Source organism: Leuciscus leuciscus (assembly GCF_965113295.1).
Source record: "Leuciscus leuciscus genome assembly, chromosome: 6".
NCBI lineage: Eukaryota > Metazoa > Chordata > Actinopteri > Cypriniformes > Leuciscidae > Leuciscus > Leuciscus leuciscus.
In genome coordinates, this window is record NC_138730.1 from 37044204 (window position 1) to 37068640 (window position 24437).

The following is a 24437-nucleotide window of genomic DNA, read 5'->3' on the forward strand; positions in this document are numbered from 1 at the left end:
CGCGCTCCGAGAGAAGGCCGTTTAAATCGATTCCCTATTTTCGTTTTCGAAACTTGTGTTGGTTGGGCCGATCGATTGTGCAAAAAGTGACAGCCCTCTGACATGCTTAATCTTTGATAGGCAGACGCGTGATAACAGCTCGACCGTGAGTGCGCTTGCGCACGGATGGGAGGGGCGGGTGACATTCATTTTCGGTTTACGTTTTCGGCTGTTTTTTTTTTTTTTCGGCCCGAAACCGATAATGCCATTTTCGGCGGCCGAAATTTCGGTGCACCCCTAGAAAATCATCCTGCGTACTCATTCAGATAAAACAATATATTGATTTAAAATTTGTAAGACGTGTTTTGTGTAAGAAAGCTTTATGCGAGGAGGCGTGAATCATCATGAATATGATGTGTTTCACACCTGAGAGGGACAAAGACCCTCCCATAATGGCCTTATCAGGTGCTATCAGGCCCCATCATTATGAGGAACCTTGCATAAAGATGAGTAGAGATTTAAAAAAGAATGGCTTTTTGATTGTTTGGATTTATTTACAACATAACATTATCCAAAGATACACAACAAATGACAAAAAAAGCACATTATTGAACACACTGATCTAAAGACAGACTTGAACAGTCACACACCTTTGTGCCATTCCTGAAACATAGGACATACCTGTCATACCTATTTTAATCACTGACACTATCTACAATGGACACTGTGTGTGTACAGATGCGCATTCAGGTTCTGACATACTCCACGCTCTTGAGTCTGTCGCCAGGACAAATGGAAGAGTGAAAGAACGTTTGCTTTGACACGTCCAGTTTAAACAGCTCGTTTGCATCTCTGTACAGACTTCAGAAGGATCCCAGCGTCAGAAACAAGTGGATGGTTTATTTTAATGGCATCCCAGATCAAGTTGAAGGATTATATTTGTTTGTGTTTTGTTATGTTTGTTCGGAGCATTTTGTTTTGTCAGCAAGGCACAGTGTAATGGAGAGTTCGAAAAGAAACTTGTTGAAAGATGAAGCAACCAACTTGGATCTGAAACCAACTGCATCAGAAAACCGTATGTAAATTATTTCATAATCCTTTGTCTATAAATGCTGGTTTTAAAAATGTTTCAAAACACTTACATGCAATAGCAAGTGGCTGTTGATACTGTTTTTTATGCAATGAGGTTAGCCAATCAAAACAGTGGATGTTTAAGCCAATAATAACTAAATGCAGAACCACAGCCATAAGCAGCACCAGGCCAGCAGTCTCAGACCTGTGTTGGGGTGGAGCTTATAGCATCATTCAAAACGGATCATTTCAGACAGAGGGTCAGAATAAAGATAGAAAATAATTGTTTTTCCACATGTGAACCTCAAGAAACATATTAAAATAATAAAAAAATCCACATCATGACTCCTTTAAAATACTACAAACATTCAGCAGTATTTATGCTGTAGGGATACTAGTCTAACTTAATTGAAAATGATTCATCAAACACATTCACATACAGTTGTGCAACTAAATGGTTTTTAAAACAAAATGTAATGTTGTACACAAAGTATTTTAATGATTATTTAGTTCTTTGAAAAGTGAAAATAGTTGACATATATTCAAATCACCCTTGTGAAAAAGTAAATGCCATAATATTAAACCAAATATCTGGTTGGACAACACTTTGCTGCAATAACCTTAACAACTAAACACCACCTTTGTTAGTTTCAGTTGAAGAATCTCAGCTCATTCTTCTTTGAAGAACTCTCTCTTTTAACCCTGACAAACTAGGTCTTCAAGGATGAACTGCTCTTTTCACATCCTGACGCATCCTCTCTATAGTATTCAACTCAGAACTTTAACTAGGCCACTCTAAAACTTTCATTTAGTTTATTTTCTTCCATTCAGATGATGATTACTAAGCTAATGCATAAGATGCATGCAGTTGTGCTCTTTTGAGACTTCCCGGATGAGGTGTTGTTGTACTCTCTAAGAAATTTTGTCCGGTCAACCACTTCTGGGAATATTCACCAGTACTCTATTTAAAAGTAATGGCTTGCACTGTGGTTCAATGACTTTGTAACCCTTTCCAAACTGATATATCTCAACTTTTCTTCAGCTGTTTTGGAATTTTTTTTAACTGTGCTGTTGTGAACATGTAAAAGCTTTGGAGTGTATAGTTGTCTATAAAAAAAAATATCTATGTCAGTTTAAATTCAACAGGACTGGTTGCAGTAAAGGATGGAAGCTTGTTTCTGCCACAGAATAAAAAATAAAAAGGGTAATTGCGACTTTTTATCTCACAATTCTCAATAATTTTTTATTTCAATCATTTATTTATAGAGCACGTTTAAGACACGACCGAAGTTGACCAAAGTGCTTTACAAGGAATAAAAAAAATGTGTAGTATGTGAAGTATCTCACAATTCTGACTTTTTTCACGCAATTCTGACTTTAGAACTCGCAATTGCAAGTATATATCATGCAATTCTGAGAAAAAACATTGTCAGAATTGTGAGAAAAAGGTCAGAATTGTGAGATAAAAATTCGCAATTAATAAAAAAAAATTTAAATAGAGATATAAACTTGCAATTGGGAGGTATAAAGTCATTTTCCCCTCAGAATTGGACTTTATAACTCACAATAATGAGTTTATATCTCACAATTCTGAGAAATTAAGTCGAGATAGAAAAAAAAGTCAGAATTGTGAGCTAGCTTATATGGGTATTCAGTGAATTTTTCTAGTAAACATAAAATAATGATGTAAAAACTGTCTACTGTTCAAAACTTTAGGGTTAGTAAGTAAAAAAAAATATTACTTTTATTCAGGAAGAACACATTAAATTGATTAAATTTGAAGGTAAAGACACTTGTAATGTTACAAAAGATTTCTACTTCAAATAAGTCTGTTCTTTTGAACTCTTCATCAAAGAATCCTGAAAAAACTGTAACGAGTTTCCATTGTGCTATATAAATTAAATATTTAAAATATAAAGTATTCATTTTATTTATTAGCAAATATGTTCAAATAGTATTGTCACTCAAGGTACTTGTTCCCTTTAGGGCATGTTATAACTTGCCTAAGGCACCAGAATCACTAAAGCACATACCAAACCTATAGAGTTACACATTTACTTGTACATAAGGTGTCATGTAAGTCCAAGCCACACGCTTCCTGGGTTTTCCTGGGTAGTCATAATCTGTTTGTTCACATTTAGCTGTGGCTCTAATTTGGGACAGTTGCTGAGCAACAGAAGCTGTGGAGCACATCCCTGTGTCATGCATAGAAAATAAAACACATGCGCTCACAACACACTATCACACACGTACACAAACATGCACACTCACACGCACTTTGACACTTACTCTCTTATTTTGGTTAGCTGTTGGTTGCACAGCAACTGCTTAAATTAGAAGTGCATGTAAGAGTGTCTGGGTGGTGAGGGGAGCAAGTGGTGTAAATATGCTGGAAGTATGAATGTTCATCGGCGGACAGTTGAGCAGCCCTCCTCCGCGGCACAAGGAGATGTTACCGTGGTAACATGTCACATGACTATGTGCTTGAGGAGGCAGTAAAGCAGCCATAGCAAATGGAGAGAGAGGAAAAAGACAGAGATAGGCTAGACTGAAAGATCCTCTTTTTACATCAAAATATATACATTTTCTGCTAAAAAACATGTGAGTGCTTCTGTTTGATTTGGGAAAATGCATTAACAACTGTTTTTAAAAGTGGACAGATTGGTCAATGTTCTTCAAGACAAACTCTTCAGTGAACACTTGATCAGCCTTGAAAACTAAGAACATAAAGGTAAAATAATAATAATAATAATTCACTTATAGGGACGATGAACATGGTTTGAGCTGTGAATTATTGGTAGCCAACAAAAAGCATAAAACCAATTGTCAATTTTCTATTCAGCCAATGTTGTGTTAATAATCTTGCAAATTGTGGGGCCTATGCATTTTATTAAAGTGCCTCTATTGTATATTACATTTATTGTAGTGTGTAATATAGCTGTTTGTGAATCAACAAGTCTGAAATGTTTCAAAGATCAAATTGCACAATCAATGGACTTGTCTCCCAAAAGAAATCGATTCTGAACTGCCTGAAACGAGGTGTCAGCAATTCCAGTCTTACTTCCTGCATAAACCTATGTTGGTTTGTAACAAATTTGCATAAAGCTTGCCTACGGTCTTCATTGGCTGCCCGCGAACAACGTCTACTTTGAGCCGCCCTCAAACACTGTAGTTGTGGCTGAGGCCTGGAAGAGTTTGGTTCGTGCTGTCAACATGTCGTACATGCTGTTTTCTGTGCTGCGAAAGCAAATCAACTTTGCATGGACTTCCAAAGCATGAGGACTCTGGCTTGAGTTGAAACGATAAAACAATGGGCTTTTCATTTCCGACATGCGTTGTAATCTGTAGTCCAATCACAACAGACTGGGCTGTCTGACCAATCAGAAAAGAGCAGGCTCTCAGAAACAAGGGGTTTTATGGAGACCAAATCCTTTATCAAACTGTTTCAGACACTGTGACAAACAAGGTACAATGTATATTCTGAGAAAATTAAAGGGTTTTTGACCGTGGATGCATGTAAACCTGTTGTAGGAGATTTCCCAAACAATATTAGGAGCATTTAAAATAGCATAATAGGGGCATTTTAAAGCTACAATATGTAAATTTTTTGCCACCAGAGGTCACATTTTCAAAACAATAACAAAGACGAAGCTTGATGACGCTATGAAGGAGAGTGGAACACTGGGAGATGTCGTTTTCACCATCCAGAGATGTATAGAATTCAAGAAATCATATAAATTATATATTTGCTAATAAATTTGTTTTTGCTTTACCTGTACGTTTGATCACACTATGTTGTGTCATCGAAATGAATTAGCTGCTAGGAATGTGAAATGTAATGCTATATTAGCCTTTTACTAATATGTGACTATTTGTCATGTGATTTGGTGAGTTAATTAATGCTGCGCAGTTTTACACGTTTAAAACAATCGTACTAAAAGTACATTTGAACAAACCCACAGTATTTGCAAGTAATGGCTAAATATTTTTGTGCGACACAAACTTAATTTCACTGCCATAGATTTGGTCACCAGACTTGATAAAAAGAGTTACTGAAGTACAAACAAAGTGCAATATAACTGTAGTGTACAATAAATAATATATATTTGCTTACCTGTCTATTAAAACACATGCGAGAGAGCGGAGTCTCTGTGGACAGATCAAGTCCAAGTTTGTCGCGAAGCTCTCTCCATCCTGAAAACGCCACGCCGATATTGATCCTTGTTTTATTTCTCCATTTTTCCCAAAGCCTGCTTGCCTAAGTTGATCTATGTTTACGGTTTGGGAGATTTTCTGTGCTCGCCAATCTATAATCGTGAACCATGATGACGGAACGACACAACAGCGGTGTGCGAGATATTGTATCATGCATACATAGATTTCTCATTAGCTGCTTACGTATAGCGGCCCATTGAAACCATAGACAGTAAAATAAATGGACACAGCGACCCCATTGGATTCAAAGGAGAAAAGTGAAGTCAATTAGAAGCACTCACTTCCTGATGGCTGAGCGTACTGCGCAGACTCAAACTGAGCTTGACGACGTAGATGTGACGTGAGCAACCCGTCTGTCTTCTAGTAGCTGTGCCAAGAGAAATCTGAATCATTCCCTTCCGAAACTTGCAGAGACAGAGAGTGTGAGTAGGAGGTGTCCATGAGCTAGGAGCAGGAGCAACTTTTGCCAAGTATTCTGATTAATTACTTTGTCATTTTGCCTCCACGTCCCCCCGATTGCCCGCAAGCTTTCCCCTCCTGTCCATACGCTAATTTCTCTACTGTGCGACAGAGAGTCGCGTGATTATAACGCAATCGTTAGCCTATTTTTACAAAAACGGCTTCTACGGGGCCATAACGTAAGATACAAGGTAATGGAGCCTTTTATACATTTTCGTGTTTCTTTAGAAAAAAATAATGGACAAATGGAGTCTTTAAATGCCTCAGATGTAAAGTTATTCGCTGTCAAAGTGACACCAAAATGAATGGGAGTCAATGGAATGCTAACAGCAGGTGGGGGTCCGCTAATCAATGGCGGCGCCCGGGGAAGCTTCAATGTTTTCCGAAACATTGGCCCCCTGATTGAAATGGCCGCTAATGAGGAATCTATGTATTGTATCCATGGTTTCTACAAGCGGAAACCGATGATAGCGCGGATATTATGTCATTGATAGGCGACAATTACCAGGGACGAGCCATTATTAAAAACTGGAATTTCTCTGGATTTACAAATCCTTGGGAATTTTTGGGATAATGTAAATGTACAACTGCATGAAATACTGTATATCACACTGTGAAAGTGGTTTTTGAATATTTGATTAGAAAAATCTTACATATTGTACCTTTAAAGGGATAGTTAACCCTAAAATAAAAATGAAATCATAATTTACTCACCCTGGTGTTGTTCTTATGCTGTATGCCCTTCTTTCTTTTTCGAACCACAAAAGGAGAATAAAAAAATAAAATAATTGTGGACTCGTCCATATAATAACAGTAATTAGCGACCAGCATATAATCCACTTAAAAATGTCTACTTTTGTGGTCTGAAAAAATAGAAAGAAAGAATGCAATACAGCTTTAGAAATGATTACTTAAATAAATGATGATGACTTAATTGAAATATGCTTCGCCTCCAAAACTCACACTCACATCCTAACAGCCCTCCTCCGAGTCGGTCTCGAACCCAGATCCCCCTGCAAGCGAGTCGAGAGCACAAACGATGACGCTAAACACCGCATTTATGAGCAATCCCCAAGGCGACTCTGACTAACTGGCCTCCATTACGCACGCAATCCAAGAGTGGATGTCTGTTTATCATAGCAGAAGCGCAACAAAATAATGCTTCACAAAAATTAAAGCGTAGATGATGAACGAGTGACAAGGAAGCACGAAAAATTAACGTACAGTAAACAATAGTAATTACAAACAAGAGTTGCTTGTTAGTTGCCAAAAGCACAGCAGCTCCAGACACACAATGACACTCAAACAGTGTTACTCATGAATCAAAGCACTGGAAAGCTTTTCTAACATTAACGCGGGTCCTTAAGCTCTTGCCCAGTCATAACCCTTCATTTCAGTGATTTCTTCTGAACTTTTCTCTTTTGTATTGTGTCTCATCTCTCAATTTCTGCAGTCTTTCTTCAGTTCAAATCTCCCTTTTGATCGTTCTCTCTCCTCCACCATCATAATGCTGATTGGCTACACGTTTGTTGTTGTGTCGGTCCGACAAACTTCCAACAGAATATTTCAAAAACGACTTACCCCACCTTTAAGGGTGAACTATCCCTTTAATAAATAATATTTAGAAACTTAATAAACTAATGTTTAATTTAAAGGACATTTTTGCACTTGTCTTGGGTTGCCATTGATGTCCAATGTAGAATCTGTGTCCTGAAGCAAAACCAGGATAAGATTAGAATGTGTTTTAGAATATGAGGCAGTGCTTTTAGCTTAAATATGTGGAAGCAAGGAACAGATCTAATACAGAACAGATCTAATAAAGAGCTCCTAACAGGAAGAAAGCCCTTGATGGTCTTACATCAAGCCGCTCACTTTTTACCATATTCACTAGTACATAACCAGTACTTTACAGCAACAGAACTTCTCTAGAAAGGTGATGCCACATAAAACTTAGAGCCAGAGGAGGAATGACTCATGACCGATTACCGCTGTGCTTCTGAGCAAGACACCAGGGAGATTGTCCCGGTAGTAAGTGTACTGTAAGCTGCTTTGGATAAAAAGGTCTGCTGAATGACCACTTCTTTCCCATGACAAGCAGCATATTAGACTTACTGCAAGTCATTCTGACAGAGTAGGCAAAGAGCAAAGATTCTGAGACATGAGGGAATCGGACCTGGTTGCTTGTCCAGTACAATTGGGGACTCTTTTACCCAGACAGACCTGACTCAGGCAGATGTGTGTCTGTGTGTGTGTGTGTGTTGACGGCAGAGCTGGCGCTCATGGCCTCATTAAACTCAGCAAGATCAATCAGTGGTAGATCATTTTATGCTTCCTTTCAAATTCTGTATTCAGCAGGTTACATTCACCTGTACAGTGAGCTCTATTGATGTGTCTTTAGGAGTTTGCTTTCCACATTAATTAAATGTTAACGGACACCAGCGTTGGGCAAACTTCAACATTTAAAGTTGCTGTCAATAATTTTATTGATTAAAACTTAAAATGTTTTTTTTTTTTCTGTGAAAATTATTTCTTCATGCCTTAAAATAGCTTAAATGTAACTCTACACCCTTGCTTCATTTAGCATACTATGGGTCCAATATGCAAATTGATATGCACCATCTCACGAGTCAGACAGCTGCCTTCTAAAAATCAACATCTTAGAAAGCCAATAGAGAAAAGCCCCGCCCCACACATTGACGGGATTGGTTGCATGTTTGTGACGGTGGGAAGCAGGGAGGATTTCAAACCTCGTTTTTTGAGACTGTCTTTGGTACACTGCAGTTTTAAGGAGAAAATACTCAGAAATAGTGTTGACTGATGAATTTGTGCATGGTTTGTCTTAAAGCATATTAAAAACACCACATAAACATAAACAACATTAAAAACTTGATTTTCACCACAGGGGGTCTTTAAAAGGACCCCACGCATACTGAATTGAAATGAGAGGAAGACAAATTTACTGAATTGCAATTCAAAGAAATTCAAGTCAACAGACACACAACAGAGGGATTTCATTAGTTTGACACAACAACAAAAATGATTAATAACATAAAAATAATAACTTCATAGAAGTTCTGTTTAAGGTTTCCAACATTTACAAAAATTGTAATTAATGATATGAAATTTAGGGATGCTCCGAAATTCGGTCGGCGAAAATTATCGGCAGAAAATGGCATTTTTGGTTTTTGGCTGCAACGCTGGTAAAATGACGCTACCCTCTCGTTCACTGATCCGCTCCAAGCTACGCTCTGCTCGCATGCTCTGATAATAACAACTTTGTAGGACTATACATTATTTGTAGCCTGGGTTTCCCCATGCTGCCTTGGGCGCAGCGCGATTTTATTCACGCTGCTAGGCAGCCTGGACACCATGGACCAGATTTTCCCCTCAAAAAGGGAACCAATTACAGAACGGGGAGGGAACAGCAAGACGATGACGACATTTATGCGACACACCGAAGCAGTTTGTTTATATCTATGGATCCAACATGGCATCAGACGCGAAGTTACCTTTCGATGCAGCCTTAGATAGTGTTCTAAGTAGTTTAGAACGCAAGTTTATTTCGTCTTCTTCCTCGTCGAATTTCTGTCGCTCTACATACGTCATCTGGTATAATTGAAACGATTGGCTATGAGCTACGTACAGGCGCATTTGATAGACATTCGTAGCGCTCAATAAACGGCTCTGGGCATTCGTAAACCACGCCTCAAATACGAGAAAATGAACATGTGGTTCCCAGACCACGTCTCAATGAGACGAGGTCTGACGTTAGCCAGGCTACATTATTTGTACAATTGGTCAAAAAATAAACCTGTTAAATCTGATTATGTTGCATTGAACATAATCAGAATTAATAATCAGAATTAAAAAGTCGAATAAGAATAATATATTGATATTTAATATTAATAAATGATCTGTCCAATTTAATTGTTACTTTCGATAAAAGTGTGGTTATTTTATTTTATATACTTGTATCTTTTAAATTCAGCATGAATAAAATTGTTGAATTTCATTAAAAAGTCTAATATTAATACAATTATAAAAAATAAAAAATAATTTAAAATGATAAATAAATCATTTTTAAAACGCGCTTTTGGTTTCGGTTCTCGGCCAAGTGCATCCAGAATTTTTGGTTCCGGCCCAGAATTTTCATTTCGGTGAATCCCTAATTAAATGACATCAAATTCCATCAAATTTCAGAAACTCGTAATTAATATATTTATAATATAAGTTTCTGAAAATACCCCATATGTTATATACATATGTACAGGGCTTTTTGCTCACCAGCCACTGTGGCTAGTGGTTTCCCAAGGTTACTGGCCACTCAGAATTTCACTGGCCACAATTTTGCCTTTGATAACATAGGCAAAAACTGCCATATAGATATTTTTAATATCATCTTATAATTTGGCAGCTGGTATATTAGGCTGTTGTCGCTTTAAGACCTGACTCACAGACCCATTATACTGTTTTAGCTAATATACTTGTCTTTATGTGCACGCATTTTGGATGTGAGCACAAATCTGCAGGAATGAGTAAAATTATGCTCAATGCGCGCAATCCCTCGCCGAAATTCAAGCCCTCCAACAATATTCATCCGGGATCAAATTAATTGAGTGAGTAAAGGGATTGGACGCGGATTGGTGCGTCAACTTGCTGTCGGAGAGATGAGAGAGCGAGAATGCGCAGCTGGTATTGTGCATCCTGCAGAAGAGTTTCACATATTTCAGTATCGATATGTATAGAAAAATCTATATTTTCAACAACACTAGATTGCACTATAGTATAGTGTATAAAATTCAACCCACCAAAATGGCTAGTAGGAGTGACTGCGTTACACGCCACCGCTGAAATACATCCGCATTTGGCGGGTTGGCAGGTGTTAATGGCAAGCCCTGGTTGTGTGTATGATAAAATATTAAAATATTAAAGGCACAAATATTAAAGGCATAGTTCACCAAAAAAAAAAAAAGTACTCACCCTCATGTATTCAAACCTGTACCTTTCTTTTGTGGGACACAAATACGATATTTTGAAAAATGTGTTTTTCAAAATAAAATCAATAGGTTCCAATCAATAGGTTCCAATGTTGTTTTGACACAACTGACTTTTAAAATATCTTCTTTTATGTTCCACAGAAGAAAGGCTTTCATGCAGGTTTGGGATAACATGTTAGTGAGTAAATTATATCCTTTAATGTACAATTAATATTGAAAAATATGATTTTCATTTTAATTGTACTTCTAATTCATCTAATTCTAATTCATCTGCACTATAAATGCTATCTAACCATTTTGGAATAAAAAATAATAATACGCGCACCATATTTGGCTAAAGACTTTATCGGCAAAGTGACCTCTTCTTTTGCAAAAAATGCTGCTCGATTCAGGCAACATTTACTCCACACCACTGACGCACTACGGTGAGGATCTGTCTTGCTTCTCTATTATAAACCAAATTACATGAAGCCAAAATTCAATTTTACAACTGGAGTCTTTGCAAAGAATTATGGTTATATGTGCCTTTTTGCTGCATTCTTGTCACTTTTATTTATAGTACAGAAGAGAAAAAAAATCATTAAATGATGAGAAGAAATGCAGGTAAAGTGCTCATACGGGCATCATGGGTCATGTGGCGCCAACCTGCTCCAGCATCTTTAATTCAGTTGATCAAGCAAGTTTACTAAGCAAAAATAAGGAACATTATTTTGTTGGCACATATCTGCATAACACACACACACACACATACAGAGGGATTTCCCACTCTGACAGCACGCCATTTCCATTCTCACCCAGTAACAACAACCTGCCGTGATAAAATGATCTGTGAATTACAGAACCGCAGAGAGTGCACACACACAAACATATTTACACCTCCACATTGCGAGTGTGTGTGTTAGTGAAGGAGACAGAGTACATTGGCCTAGAGCTGTACATACATGACATAAATGGATTTTCTCTTACTCTGAAAAAAACAAAACAAGTCCTTTAACCTTTAATCTGACTGGGAAGGTCACACTCACACCCACACACACACACTTGCAGAGAAGGCCAATTAGAGGTGAGGAATCACCATGTGGCCGTAGAATGCTGGGTAATGCAGTTTAGGGAGGAGGAGACTTTGCACCTACTGCAAATGTGTGAGGTGATACTGCGTTTGCTGTTAATGTTTCCAGGTTTAACCCACTGCAAAACTGCTGCTTAGACAAAAGCAGATTTAAGTCACTCACTCACCAGTTGCAAATATAAGGGGGAAAAAAATTATTTGAATTGAGTTTATTATGCTTAGCTGATCTGAAGCCAGAACACCCTATCAACCAGCTGGAATAGCCTAGAAATGTCTAGTAACCAGCCAAAAGACCCTAGCAATGCAGCAACAGTGTTGGGGAAAGTTACTTTTAAAAGTAATGCATTACAATATGGCATTACTACCTAAAAAAAGTAACTAATTGTGTTACTTAGTTACTTTTTATGGGAAGTAATGCGTTGCCTTACTTTTTCTCATCTGGGCTGGGCTTGCTTATTTGTTAATAACAAAAAAAAATCTATTTTGGGAAAATGTAAAGGCCCTTTCACACCAAAAGTTAAATGAATAAGCCTCAGGCTGAAGGAAATGCAAATTCACGCTTGAACAGTAGAGACTGTAGCTCATACTAATCTTTCAGCTGTGATCCATTCTGGATCGCAGAAGAACAGGACACAGGAGAAGTTCGACATTCTTACTTCGGCAATAAAAAAGAGAGAGAAAGAGACACAAATGTGGTTTCACTAAAGTCATTTTTGCTTATTTGTATGGTTGAATAGGATCTTTGAAGGTCAGTGCCACTGGTGGTTGCTGGCAGACAGATGAGGAAGACGTATACGATTCAATTCAGAAGGTTTATTCTCTGAAGATCCAACAGGAAGGCAAACGGATAGCATCCCACACTGAACAGACAATACCGGACACTGGACTGAAACAGAACTGAACATATATACAGGTGTTAATGATAATAATAATAATAATAATAATAATAATACCTTTTATTTACAGGAGCCCTTAAGGCACTTAAGGACACCATACAACATAAAAGTAAATCAGTAAAATTAAAAGCTATGCAAAAAGACAGACATACAGATCAAACATACAATCAACAAATCAAATCACTAAAAGCTATTCTAAACCGATAAGTTTTAATCTGAGCTTTAAAAAACTAGTATGATGGTGACTGATAAGTGCACAGCTGAACGTGATTAGTGTCCGTGACAACAAATGAGTGACGCAGGCAGGTGACGAGCCCACACTAACGTGAATGTGACAGTCAGCAGCAGAGATATGTTTAATAAATGAGATTAAATACATAAAGCATATTTGTGTTATATAACATTTCATTATTGCAGGTTTGCGTAATATTCTGAGTTTGCATTTCACTGTTTTTATTCATTTTGAGGAATGCTGAATCTGTTTTTGTGCATGTAAGATGAGTAAATGCATGCTCACATTTAGTCTATAACTACAATAAATGTATTGTTTATGCAGCGCACACGTCTCTGCACTTACTCCGGATTTCTCTCTCAACATGGGGACAGGGCAGATGTTAGTCAATACATGGGAAAACAAAGTAACTTGCATTACTTATTTGAAAAAGTAACATATTTTCTTGTAAATTTAAAAGTAATGTGTTACTTTAAGTAATCTGATTACGTAACTCTCGTTACTTAATGTGTTATCCTCAACACTGCTTGACAATGTATCTATTATAAATAAAAGTATGTAATTTGATATTTACATACTTTATATGTATGTAAATATCTGCTATAAATGGAGAGAATGGATTAGGTGGGATCACCTTCGTGAGGAATAGGGGTGGACGGTTCTGTTTGCTGTTGAAAGCTATGAATCAACATTAATCAGCAGTGAAACTGGAAAGACAGTGAGCGAGCTTTTCTCGGAACCAGTCCCAACCTCCCCCACATGCTCTCTCTCTCTCTCTCTCTCTCTCTCTCTCTCTCTCTCTCTCTCACTCTCTATGGGTTGAAGGTCACAAGTCATCCCCACCAGATGAGTGCAAACCCTGGAAATCGTCCTAGATGTCCACCTGACCTTCAGTTATTGTTGCATTGCGACAACCACCCGCTCTTGCAGCCTTACTTGAAGATTAGCTTCTACTAGACTGGTTTACTGCAACTCACTCCTCACAGGCCCTCTTGAATCCATCCAACATGCTATTTTATTAGTCATTCAGCTGACACTTTCTTAGCCAAAGCAACTTCCAGCATATTTATGACAGGAGAGGCCCACCCAGAGCAACCTGCGGTTAAGTGCTTTGCTCAAGGGCGAAACTGTGATGGAGGATCCCAGTAGCTCTCCACTTCATGAATCACAGCATCAACCTTCAGATTACTAGTTCAGATCTTTAACCATTGAGCTGCTGCCCCCACCCCATTCGAAAATGCTGCTGCTTGTTATATTATTCATCATCCATAAATTCTCACATTATGTATTTCCTGAGCTCCCTGTGTAAGTGTGATTTAGCTGCCAGTATCAAATTCCACTTAGAGATTCTAGCCAAGAGTGCAGCCAGAAGCCTTGGCCCCTGTTACCCACAAGCTATGACCTGACCGTACAACACAGCCCAGCTGCAGCAGCACAAGTTTCTGATATCAAATATTCAAGGTAACATAAGAGTGTCGTATAATTTAATCATCATTGCCCTGACCTAAGTCTGCCTCAGCCATTATTCATACATGACCTGACACCTTTCCAAAACTCATTTAATGAAGCACATGGCAAGTTTAATTAAGCAAGCGACTCTTCACAACACTCTCTTAACTGTTCGGAGTAAATCAGCTTCAACCTGACACCTTAAACAAGATAAATCTAATTGTTCAAGAAAAGTAGGACATTCTTTTCTGAGATATAGATCAAAGAATTCCTGCGTTCTGAGAAATGCTTTGCAATTCCCTGTTGTATACGGTGGTCACAAATCAATAGCCAAAGGCAAAGTGAGAACTCAATGCTGAAAATCACATCCTGTCAAATTTTAAAGAGCAAGTATAATGGATGCATGAAGCCCAAAACCTCTCCTTTTTTACTGAGCTAAGCAGCATCGCTGATCCCATACCACCATTGCTACATTCTATACGCTATTCTACTCGATTCTATTCTATTCTCTACACAACTCCACCAGCAACCCCCACCCCCGCTCACCCACTCGTTTATTTCCTATGTAAGTTTAAATCCAGTTTGTCTTGTCAGAAACAACTTGTCTATGAAATTTTCAAATTAGGGTACGTTTACACTATAATTATATACTAAAAACTCGTTTTTTGCGTACAGACAATAACATTGTCAAAATGATCCCGTTCACACGGATCAGCGAAAACTACTAAAAACGCTGTATTATACATGCCAGGCCAGTAATTGGCAATATCACTTTCTAAAGAAACACTACGCAACTATACACTAAACACTTAATACGTCACCATTTCCACGAATTTGCATTTGTGTAGTTTACACAGAGACAATAACGGTATTTCAATAACTTGCACTTTGAAACCTGTTTTCAAACCTTTGCATTTTCAGGCCCCTAAAATGCTGTTGTTGTGTAAATGAATGGCCATAACGCATAAAAAGGTGTCATTTAAACAGCCCCCTACACATGAGACACAGGGAAGTAAAAAGTGTGCTGGTCTGATATATTTTTCTATATATTTTAACATTTTTTTTTTTTACAGTGCCCTAGTGTTACCATAGTAATAACAGTAAAATATGCATAATTACATGCAGCTAACCCTCAACCAAGCCCTAATCATACCCTAACCCTATAGTAATACATGTTGTTAATTAATATTACTCAGTACTTTAATATATAATTACACTGTAACAATAGCCTTGTTTCCATTACCCTTAAAATTGCGCAAATTGAAATTGCGAATTAAAAATACGCCCAATGCAAACAAATAATTACACTCGCATGAAGTGATTTTTCAGGCAATTCGAAAAAGGAATATTTCGCAAAACTGCAATGGAAACAGTTTTTTCGCATTTACCTGTCAGCACAGCAGGCGTACTTAAAAGTTGATAATTCTTTAAAGATGACTCGGTATGTTTAGACAGAAGACGAGACAGAGTTCTTCATTAAACTCATAAAAGACAAAAGTATTATGGGAATACTAGATTCTAAACAACAAAGAAATGCCACAATTTATCAAGACCTTGAAGTAGATTGGAGGGGAAAACACCTCATATGTGGCCGCTCCCCAGTATAAGGGGCTTTCCTTGCCATTAATGCTTGGATAACATGTCTATGAATTCTTCCATTAAAAATAATAGCTGTGGTGGCTGGGATATACGTAAAAATTACGTTTTAGTCCAATAACATCGGTTAATGGAAATTTTGCTATATTTTTTTATCGACATTTAGAAAATATCGCTAAAGTTTTGCACAAATCTGTAATGGAAACACAGCTACTGACAGCTTAAAATAAAGTGTAACCTTTTTCTCATTTCAGCCTATCGTCCGTAAGCACCCCATTGCTATGGGAACAACTAAGGCAATTAACTGCAGGAAGTTACCAATAGTTGCACCCATCCTGCAATAAAGATAATTACGTCTCTAGGGGTGCAGCCTGAGAATCAAATGTTTAATCACCTAAAACATAAATTCATATATAAAAATTAATTATATACTATAAATATATGCTGTATAAATACTATACTATACTACACTAAATAAATACTATAAATACTATAGGCTACAATTATATATATATACTGCAGGCCTATATATGTGTGTGTGTGTGTGTGTGTGTGTGTGTGTGTGTGTGTGTGTGTGTGTGTGTGTGTGTGTGTGTGTGTGTGTGTGTGTGTGTGTGTGTGTGTGTGTGTGTGTGTGTGTGTGTGTAAAGGTATAGTACATAAGTATAGGCTACTATATACTGTAGTATAATTATTATTGAATCTTTAAAAGAGTAAACCCTATTTTACACTACTTTTGTTTTTACATTGCTCTGCAGAGAACAGCAATGGTGGGATCAAAAAAAGCATAAGTTGAACAATAGAAAAAAAGGACGGCCCCACCCAATGTTTAACAACTTAATTTAATCCCTTCCTCTAGATACACTGGTCTGGCAGGGTGGAGGCAAGTTGAATAATTAACAACAAATTGTTCCAAAATACACACATCCAGACACACACACACCACACTCACCACACAACACTTTTCAGCAAATAAAGCATTTTTTTAATCAATTATTCACACTAATATGATGTGGAATACCTCACATGAGGGCCTGGTTAAAAGCCCTGATTCAGTCTGAGAAACCACAGACACACTGGAGAAAATATGTGCAGCTGAATCGCAGATACTGTATGATCCACATCCTGCATAAGGCATTAAGAGCACTGGACAGAAAATGGGCCATGAATAATGTGTGTTTGTGTGTGAGTAGGCAACAGAGGTTTAGTGTCAAGCTTGGGGATTCAAAGGAAGTTGTTCATCTGCACTCTAATGCCTTACAAAGAACAATTTCCACTTAACCAATATTAACATTCTTGCTTCTCTAAAATAAGGATCACTTATGCATTGTCTATGCAGTTACTTCTGTATAATCGCTCAACCGATACAGATATCAGGACCACGGAGAGCTACACAGACCAGGGGCACTTTGTCAAGCTCTTTACTTCAGTGTCACAGCAGCACACGGTGTCCTTATCTCAGCGCCACGATGATAACAGGCAGTATCTCTGGCTCTACGGTGAGCGTATGGTGCTGTTATACTACCACAAACGGCAGCTAGAAAGCTTAAGTGATTTGATTTCTGGTCACTCAACTCTGGCGGTAGCAGTTGGAGTTCTTGCTCTGCCTCAGCACCATGGAGAGCTCCAGCACAAATGGGCACACATTACACACTACAAAGTGCATACTGCAAAAGCACAAAACTCAGAGTGTGATCAAAACACTGCTTTCCTGCTTATTAAAAGGCAAGCTATCACTCTCTACACAGTCACCTTTATTTCTACAGCACTTTATACAATACAGATTCTTTTAAAGCAGCTTTGCAGTAATAAACAGGAAAATAACATTCAATGATGATCAAAAGACAAAAGTAAACAGTTATTATTCAGTTGAAATCCGAGGACACCATCATAAACAATAAGGAGAACCTCAATATTCAGATTATTAGTGTTGAATCAGTATGGGTTTTTCAATGACTGACTCTTAAACTTTTAAATTTGCTCCCCTATTATTGAGTATTTTGTTACATCTTTGTGTACATCAATTCCAGCCAAGATTCAGTAAAGGCATAAATGGGATTTTTTTTTAAAAGCATTCAATTTCCTCTCTTTATTAGGGTCATTTATCAGTTATTATAAATCGTATTATAGGCTGTCTTTGCCTTTATGGGGCTGCATTCTCTGTAAAGCTGCTGCTGGAACAATGAAAAGGGCTGTACAAATAAATTGGATTAAACTGAATTGTTATAATGTATAATTAACTGGGCTGTTCCCTCTGTGTGTGGGCGCTTCAGGGTGTGAAGTGCATCGGGTCCACTTACACAAACGCATGGTAAAGCAGCGCCCATCCTCGTGGTCTCTCGAGCGCGTCGTAGATGAGGGTTTGGATCCGTCGCGTCCTGATATTATTCCTCTTCACAGGACGCGTGTAGCCCAGGGGCGTCTTGGCGAGCAGACCGATGTTCTGTGAGCCCCGTTTGAAGTCCGATTCCCTGACCGAACCGACGAGAAGCAGCGCGCCGTCCCGTTCCTGCCCCGCGCACTGCTCCAGGTCTCCGGCCAGCGCGCTCTTCCGCTCGCGTGAGTCCTCGGCGCCGTTAGTGGCATTTCTGGACCTGATCCCCATGTTCACTGCTCTCGAGCCTCGGCGCCGCGCGTGTGGAAGTCCGGGATGGGGCGCATGCCATGATCCGGACAGGGAAAGCGCGAGCTCCTTAGTCGCCGTGGGTCATTTAAGGACCTCGTTCAGGGAGGGAGGCGCGAGGATGGGCTGTGGATTGAAAAAAACATTCAAGTCTCTCAAACGCACACACGCTCTCATACATGGCCTTAGGTTGCCTGAACAGTTCTCGAATGTGAATTCTTCTCACAATGTGAACGGAACAGCACTAACATACACCGACAGTGTTTCCCGCACTATCACAAACGCATCACCACGACTGAACATACGAGTGTACTCCGACTCCCGAACCGGTTCTTCTAAGTGGATCCAAAACACACAGCTCGACGAGTGTGATCCGATTCCCGAAGGAATGACTCTTGCGAGCCGATTATTTTTAGTGAATAAAAGATCCTTAAATAAAGATAAATAAAGATAAAGAGAGCGGATGCAGAAATCATCCGATTCACATTCTGAACACGTTATTACATCTGTCATATGAAACTGGAGATGAAACAAGAGCCGTCACTGCTGTAATATATATATGGCTACTTAGGGGCATGACAGCATGTAGTTAGAGGTACACAATATGAGAAAGACCTATGTAATCGATGTAGGCTACTTCATTAAAAAATAATTAAGTAATTAATTAATAAAATTTTTGTTTAGTATTTTATGTACCAGCATAACGCTATAGAACGACAAGAAGTCTGTGAAAATTAATTAAAAAGTAGCTGAATAGCCTACTTTAAATGTATTTGGGAATTGATATATTAGCCTATGTTCTGTTAAAATCTAAAATGATTTCATCATTTGAAACTGCTGAAGGCAGCATGCAATAAGATTTCACTTTTTTACAAATAGGCTATATTTTCCGCGAGAATACTTAAAGAATAGATAATGGAACCGTAAAGGAATCGGAACTGGAATCCTTTGATTCATTACGACTCCCATCTGATCAAAAATACCTGGTTAAATGGAAAATCTGCGGTATTAGCTAAATGCAGACTGGCTCAACAGCGCTGACAAAGAGCATCTGGTTCTTCCGCAACAATTGTATCTCCTCAGCTCATGCCTTCAGCCGACACCGGGATGAGCAACACACAACGATGTCTGAAAGCATAAATATAACGGCGGTGAAGCTGTCCGCTGTACACACACACACACACACACACACACAGCTGCCTTACCGTATTCTCCGCGCGGCCGCATGATTGCTGATCCGAATTGATCCAGTGTTCTGCCGTTGCTGGTTGAGATGAGGGAGGAGGCTCAGACGGTGGCGCGAGACAGAGAGCTTGTGGGCACGTGACACACTACTGACATAGCATCTCTGCGCCCCGGCAATGCATTACTGTTGATGCCATCGCAACCCAAAACCACGAAGAGGCTGCTCGAGATGCTTTCACATGAATCACACAGCAGAAGATTGCATTCCCCCTTCCTCTCTTGTGGACTGCCTGGTAATCTTAACCTAAACAGTGTCACAAAGTGCACGTTAAATAATCAGACTTTAGTTAATACAGATACAGCAATGGTTAGGCTACTTGAAGAACATTTAACATCAATGGAACCATTGCACAAACGGTTCTTTGTGGTGGGAAAATAGGTTTGTTAAATTATTAAAATGTTCTTCATTCTAAAAAAAAAAGAAGGTTCTTTTGAGATTTGATCACTGAAAGGTTATTTGGGGAACCCAAATAGATCTTCTATGGCATCACTGTGAAAAAAACACCACACTGAAACCTTCATTTTTAAGAGTGTAAGCATTGTTCTCTGTTTGTTACATTGTATGCATTGCTCATGAAACAGAGGCGAACAATACCCAGATTAATATACCGCATCTGCTGATATTCTGCACAACAGTGGACACTTTGCTAGTTCACTGCCAAAGTTTATTTTGATAAAACCATCAGTACTTTCATTTAAATCTAATACTATGTTTAATTTTACCTTAATTTCTAGACAATCATTATGCCATTATAGAGTATAATTAATTATTATAAATAGCAACAAAAAAGGAAGAAGAAAAAAAGAAGTAGGCCTACCAAAGAATAGTAATTCTTTTAATGTACCTGATTAGACACACTATAGGGGTCTTAACAAAATGTGCATTATGTCTGAAAGTGACAGCAGCCTAATATTCCTGCTTTTTATGTTTCTAATCACTTCCTGCTTTTGACTGAAAACCTTTTGTAACTTTAATAATGATTCATCTTTATTTAATTTATACATTGAAGATTATATTTGATGTTGTTTTACATTTGATACTTTATTCAATTTCTGTACCTGAAAACTTAAGATACCTAAATAACCTTAAAAGCGCTGTTTATTTTATTTGTATCTTTGCTCTATTGTATTTATTGGTGCTGTTGCTTGTAGTTTGATTATTTCTTATTTTCTTTATTTTTATTTGACAGAAGTCCTTTTTCCCCCTGAACATAGCACCTAAAACCGTAATTAAAACCAAACCGGGAGTAATGAACCGTTGAACCGTTATACCCCTAATGTATATGTCAGATTGTAGCTGTCATATACAGAAAGCTAGTCTATATGGAAGAAAATGAAACATCAGTATAGGTCTTTTCAGTTTAAAAATGATAAAAACTAAGAGCTATATACTGTACAAAGCCTCAGTGCAAGAACTGCACATAAGTCTACTCAGCATTAGACGGTTGCAGTGACATGTATCTCCCCCTCCCTTGTTTTATACTCTCTTTGCTTTGCTGTGTAAATTCCTCCTTTCACCGCATCTCATGTCCCAGAAGCCCCTCTCTAATTTCTGCACAATTCTAACACTGACAAACCTGAATCTTAAGATGCCTTGTATTTGTGTGTGTAAAGAATTAGAGGGTAAAAGCACCACAAATTTGCTAAAAGTAACTCAAGGTTTCTTTTTATCTCATACACTATTGCTGCTTCTTATATTTACTATTAATTTAAAGTAAATACACTTTGTGTATAGTAAAAACTGTATATATATATATATATATATATATAATTTTCAGAATAATATGATGTATACAGGAACACATTTTTTAGTTTGGTGTTGGAGCATTTGAACCTTATACTGTGTTGTGGAGGTACAAAAGACAATAAAGGTTGGGAAACACTGCAATAAAGCACTCTGAAATCTGAAACTGAATCCGAGAATCCCACAGTGAAGCATTTCTCAGGATTTCATTTATCATTAATGAGATTTACACTCTTTCTGAGAATAAAGTTTCTTAGGTTTCAAATCTCACACATCAGAGCAGATGAGAATAGTCAACACACACAGGGGTTTTACAGTATGCGTGCTGTCTTATTTAAAGTTGACTGTTTTCCATGAGGATGTTTTTTTTAACCACTTTGTTGGGTGTTGTTTAGACTCTACTGCGGTGGGAGTATCTAACCGCTCTCTGCTGAATTCAGATGCATTATACAGGGCTAGTCAAGATGGCTGCTGAACTACCTCTCTTTTTCACATACACACACACGCACGCACACACACACACACACACACACACACACACACACACACACACACACACACACACACACACACACACACACAAACTCTCTATGACGGTTTTTATACTGTACAAACTGTATATTCTATCCCCTTAACCCTACCCCTACCCCTAAACCTACAGAAAACTTTCTGCCTTTTTACATTTTCAAAAAAACTCATTGATTTATAATGTATGATTTATAAGCTTGTTTCCTCATTGGGAACTCAATTTAGATCCCACAGTGACACGAGTCCCCATGAGTCTGTGTGCATTCAGGTTTAAGTCCCCACCGGAATAGAAACACACACACACACACACACACACACACACACACACACACACACACACACACACACACACACACACAAACTCTCTATGACGGTTTTTATACTGTACAAACTGTATATTCTATCCCCTTAACCCTACCCCTACCCCTAAACCTACAGAAAACTTTCTGCCTTTTTACATTTTCAAAAAAACTCATTGATTTATAATGTATGATTTATAAGCTTGTTTCCTCATTGGGAACTCAATTTAGATCCCACAGTGACACGAGTCCCCATGAGTCTGTGTGCATTCAGGTTTAAGTCCCCACCGGAATAGAAACACACACACACACACACACACACACACACACACACACACACACACACACACACACGTGGGGTTTACATGTTTGTCCCCATAATGTAGGGTTTACCAGGACCACACACACAAGCACACACACACATTGTGTTTTCATGTTTTATGGGGACATTCGATAGACATAATGATTTTATACTGTACAAACTGTATATTCTATCCTCTGACCCTAAACCAAATCACAGAAAACTTTTACATTAAAATTTTTACATTTTCAAAAAACATCACTTATGATTTATAAGATGTTTTCCTCATGGACAAGAATTTTGGATATTGCCATCTTTGTGGGGACATTTTGTCCCCATAACGTAGGGTTTACCAGGACACATACACACACACACACACACACACACACACACACACACACACACACACACACACACACATCCACAAAGGTGTAAATTCACATTGTTAAACTCAAAAACTGAAAGGTGCTGCTTAAATACACAGCTTTATGGGACACTCTAAGGTGACCCCATGGGAACATACTTGTAAATCAAAGCACAATCATGAATCTCTTTATCTTTGGCCTTCTCTACTCTGCTTATCCAGTCATCCATATCAATTCAAATCCAGTCCCAATTCTCTTTTGGGATGAAGCAGTTGAAGTAGATGCAGGCTTTCTTAATTCCTCTTTCTATGAACACAACCAGATTACAGCCATAAATTTGTATGATTTATAAGCCATAAATTTAAGTGCTCATGATGTCAAGCAGCTAGGAGAGATGCCGTTAACCTTAGAGCTTCACAGAACAGCCATAGTTCAGCTCGGAGAGCCTGTGACACCACGCTCTGACATACACATCCCTCGGGAGAGTAGGATCCTACGGCTACAGAAAGAAATGGAGGAGAGAGAGAGGACGAGAAAAGCTGGGATGAAAAAGACAAACCGATCAATAAAAGTGAAGTAACATCAAAAATGAACTAACTTTAAAGTTAGGCTCTTGGAAAGTCAGAGCAGGCGGCATCTTCTCCTTGTCAGAGATTGGAGGAACAGCAGAGCCAGGGGAGCTGAAGAGACGGGAGGAGGGAAAGAAAAGAGAGCATCTTTGTCAGGTTGACAGGGGGTGAATAATTCAGTCTATGTCCAGCTGCTGGGTTAAATCATAATGTTTTATTCATTCGCAACATTTTCAAAAACTTAAAATTCCCATTGGATACATTAGGACAATAAGTAACACATCTGGAACATAATTAACCTTTGGTTGGCAATTCCTCGTGTGAAAAGCATATGCATTACACATTTCAAACAATTTACTGAATTTACAAACACTCAAGACACACAATAATTAGCAAATATTTAGTGCAATACAAAAATTCTAATTTAAAGTCTAAACAAAAAAGAAAACACAGAAACGTTATGATAAACTTTGGGTTCACCAACGCTGCATTTATTTTATACAAAAATACAGTAAAAACTGGGAAATGCTATTGCTGTCACAATTATGTTCAGTTTTTTGTTTTGTTCATGGACTTTTAGTTTGTAATTTAGTTCCTGGTTTCACTTTTTTTGATTTTCCCGCCACTCCTTTGTTACCATGGTCACCGTAATTATGAGTTTGCTTGTTTCAGCTGTGTCTAGTTTATCTCCTCATCTGTTGGGAGTATTCTTGTATCTTGAGTTCTTTGTCCGGTCACGTCTGCGTTAACATATTTGTTCCTGCCTGTTTGCTGTGTATTATTATTAAAGATTGTGCTTT

General features: G+C 38.2%; 2 protein-coding genes across 3 annotated transcripts in view; one reads left to right on the forward strand and one right to left on the reverse strand.

Annotated features, from left to right (window-relative positions):
• The window catches only part of kcnq3 (potassium voltage-gated channel, KQT-like subfamily, member 3), a 47599-nt gene extending 27565 nt beyond the window's left edge, over nt 1–20034 (reverse strand). The window contains exons 1-2 of one of the 2 annotated variants that reach the window (XM_082173524.1): nt 19792–20034; nt 18264–18712 (exon numbers count right to left, since the gene is read on the reverse strand). In XM_082173524.1, coding sequence (XP_082029650.1) covers nt 18264–18568 — 305 coding nt within the window. In that variant the 5' untranslated portion in view covers nt 18569–18712; nt 19792–20034. Of the gene's footprint in view, nt 1–18263; nt 18852–19791 lie in introns of those variants that run through there. The other variant, XM_082173525.1, reaches the window with a different exon arrangement.
• The window catches only part of LOC309501431 (uncharacterized protein), a 188284-nt gene that overhangs the window by 92986 nt on the left and 70861 nt on the right, over nt 1–24437 (forward strand). The window lies entirely within an intron of this gene.